We start from the raw sequence: 3,373 nt of genomic DNA on the forward strand, positions 1-3,373 counted from the left end.
CGTGCAATATGTGCATGTTGTAACCATCACTACTAGAAAATACGACTTTAACGATCGAAAATGTGCATACTTCAGTTTTCCAATGTTGTATTAGCATAGGCCTTGATGATGTGGGAATATTGACATCATCAAGGCTTATGCTAATACAACACAGGAAAATTGAACTATGAATTCCAAGAATCCACTTTCTAATATCAATATGTGGTCACACAGAGACAAACCGGCCATCTTTATACTTTCTTGCTTAAATTTGTTTTCCAAGTTTCTACAAATTGAGCAGTTATGGCTATCTTGCAGGCAAATTCAAACATGCTAAAGCCTGCAACTGACAAACAGAGGAGCAACTGATTCAATAAAACCCCCTCCAAACAATAACAGATCAAAGGCCTAGTGAAAGAATCAGCCCCAAACAAAATTGATAAACATTCAAGTTTGGACAATCATGGCAAAAGAGCTTACAGGAGTGGTAGGGAAACTAGAATTGCTGCAAATAAGGAGTCACAAATACATATCAGAAAGGATAGTCAAGACAACAACAGATCATTAAATATTCAACAACTCAAAACCATAAAGACGGAAAGATGAAAACCAAAACTAGAAAGCCATGTTCAGACTAGCCAGCCAAACTCTTCATCCATTCTTTTCCAAGTTCTTTTTGTTTTTCAATTTTTTCGACCTATAAAAGCTTGTCCAGACTTACTAAAGGGCGAGCTGATCATTTGGCCATCATCACCTTGACAAACTCTTCGTAGTTGATCTGTCCATCACCATCAACATCGGCCTCCCTGATCATCTCATCGACTTCCTCATCAGTTAGCTTCTCCCCGAGGTTTGTCATCACATGGCGCAGCTCAGCAGCAGAGATGAAACCGTTCTGATCCTTGTCAAACACGCGGAATGCCTCTTTTAGCTCCTCCTCTGAGTCAGTGTCCTTCATTTTCCTCGCCATGAGGTTCAAGAACTCAGGGAAGTCAATGGTTCCATTACCATCAGCATCCACCTCGTTTATCATGTCTTGGAGCTCAGCCTCAGTGGGGTTCTGCCCCAGGGACCTCATGACGGTTCCAAGCTCCTTCGTGGTGATGCAACCTGTCCGATGAAAGTAACAATGAGACTCTAGAATGATGATATGAGCAAATCCTAAGTTGGGAGATTCAGATTCTACATTGAGATTATTTCATTCAGCAAGGGATATGTCAACAGATACCATCTTAGATATTGCACATCCTGTGTGGACCAACAGCTACAATGGAATCCACAATCAAGAAATCAAGCTAACTCCCATAAATAAAGAGACGTAGATCTAATCTTGAGCTAAAGGAATAACACGACCACGTTTCCAGATGGATCAATCACAAGGTAAAAGTTGAGCAGTATGGTAGAGCTCAATCACAAATTCACAATCTACGATCAGAATTAAGAACCAACAAAAGATGAACTCTGAAACCATAAACATTCATTTCCCAACACCGCAACTTTCTTAGGGCTTACGCAGCAAACTATAAAAACATCAAAATGCATTAATGCGATGCCTTAATAGCCTCGAATTCGCCATTTTGACCGAAGATTCGCAATCAATTTAACCTAATTCGCAGCCGTACTTCGGATCAACCAAACCAGACATACACAATAACCAATCAGATCCGTGAAAGAAATCAAATCCACATAAGAAGAGCAGGGAGGAAAATGACGAAAAAAGATCATGAATAATCACAGAAACACACAACACGAAGTGAATAACAACGAGAGCAAGGATGTACGAGATCACGAAAAAAAATTAGGGGAAAAGAAGAAGAGGAGCTACGCACCATCGCCATCCTTGTCGAAAAGGCTGAAAGCCTCCTTAAACTCAGAGATCTGTTCATCAGTCAACTGATCCGCCATTACTCCGCCTGTAAATGCTAAATAATTTCAAGGATTCTTTTCCTTTTTCCTTCTCTTGATTTGTGGGTTTTGAAATGGATGAAATGAAAGCGGAGATGATGTGCAAAAACGAGATGGCCTCCTATTTGTAGGAAACAAAAGTAGAAGACAGCGTTATTTACTAATCAGCTAAATTGGAGATTTATTATTTTGAAGGGGGAAGCTAAATTAACGACTTTAAAACGGCAAAAGAAAGAGAGTAATGCTAAACAGCCACGCCGTCCATAATTTACCTAAATATAAAATAATTTAATTTATTTAACTTATTTTTTAAAATAAAAATAAGATTTAGTTATTTTTATCATATTCTCTATATTGTACTAGTTATTTTTTGCAATTTTTTTATAACTTTTTTATTTTTATTAAAAAATGCAAAAAAAAATAAAAAAGTAATAATAAGTACAATGTAAACAATATAATAAAATAACTAAATCCAATTTTTTATTTTAAAAAATAAATTAAATAAATCAAGATTTTCCTTATTATATTATTTTGTGGGTGGCCACAATGTGGCTACATAAATTTATTGAAAGAAAAAAGAAAAACATTAAGATATATAATCCGGTAATTTCGTTAGTTATTCATTATCATATATTCATACAATTTTCATTTTTTAAGGGCATTTCATATAAATAGTCACTCTCCTTTCTTTTCATTATCATATATTCATACAATTTTCATTTTTAAGGGCATTTCATATAAATAGTCACTCTCCTTTCTTTTTTCCACTTCTGCAAAATTTAAATAAAATAGATCGATTATCACGAAAGGGCAGTTGATGATATTTGAAAAGCAAAATTAAAACTTAAATCATTTTTATGTTTCTTGAATTTCTTATGCTTTTCTGTTCTCTTTCCTGCGTGCTTCCATGTTACGTACTATTATTATTACATTTGAAGATTACATTTTCAGTCGTGAGACTTTGAAAATTCTAAGTTCGAAACTTATGTATTTCTACTAATAGTGACAGGATTTGTTGAGAGTTACAACTCACGCACCATTCTTTTAAATAATTCGAGACTTCAATTTATTGGATGAAACAAATATATCTTATTAATTAAACTGCATTTCGTCGTCAATAACAATAGTCAATATTATAAATTCAACACAATTCTATTATAATCAAATATTAATTATGTGTATCCTATAATTATTGGAGTATGGAGTCTGAAGTAACTAAACGCTAGAATCTCATCTCGAGTTCAACTTGTAAATAGATTTAAGATTTAAATTGTTCGTACAATTTATTTTTGAGCATGGATATAATTCTAATGGACTTAAGATTTAAAGCTTAGGTAATTGCTTATAACTTATAAGTAGTTCTGTCATTATATTTTGTATTCGAGAAGCATAATAAAAAGTTTATGGCTTGATATTGCTTCAAACATAATCTTATATAGACGAACTAAGTAACCAATTCTTCTATTCTTTTAATTTCATGATTGTGTGT

The 3,373-nt window shown here is 33.9% G+C and overlaps 1 protein-coding gene across 1 annotated transcript; it reads right to left on the bottom strand.

The window, feature by feature from the left end:
* Positions 1–391: 391 nt before the first annotated feature.
* LOC131004035 (calmodulin) lies at positions 392–2,083 on the bottom strand. Its single transcript, XM_057930609.1, has 2 exons — positions 1,809–2,083; positions 392–1,089 (listed from the first exon to the last, which is right to left on the bottom strand). Exons 1-2 carry the CDS (start codon positions 1,882–1,884, stop codon positions 716–718), a joined length of 450 nt encoding a protein of 149 aa, XP_057786592.1. The 5' UTR covers positions 1,885–2,083; the 3' UTR covers positions 392–715.
* Positions 2,084–3,373: the final 1,290 nt, after the last annotated feature.

This window comes from Salvia miltiorrhiza, chromosome 1, assembly GCF_028751815.1.
Source record: "Salvia miltiorrhiza cultivar Shanhuang (shh) chromosome 1, IMPLAD_Smil_shh, whole genome shotgun sequence".
Lineage (NCBI taxonomy): Eukaryota > Viridiplantae > Streptophyta > Magnoliopsida > Lamiales > Lamiaceae > Salvia > Salvia miltiorrhiza.

Coding starts and splice junctions, on each gene's coding strand:
- LOC131004035 (XM_057930609.1), bottom strand. CDS start 1,884: ATGGCGGATCAGTTGACTGATGAACAGATCTCTGAGTTTAAGGAGGCT. Junction 1,090..1,808: donor TTTCGACAAGGATGGCGATG/GTGCGTAGCTCC, acceptor TTCATCGGACAG/GTTGCATCACCACGAAGGAG.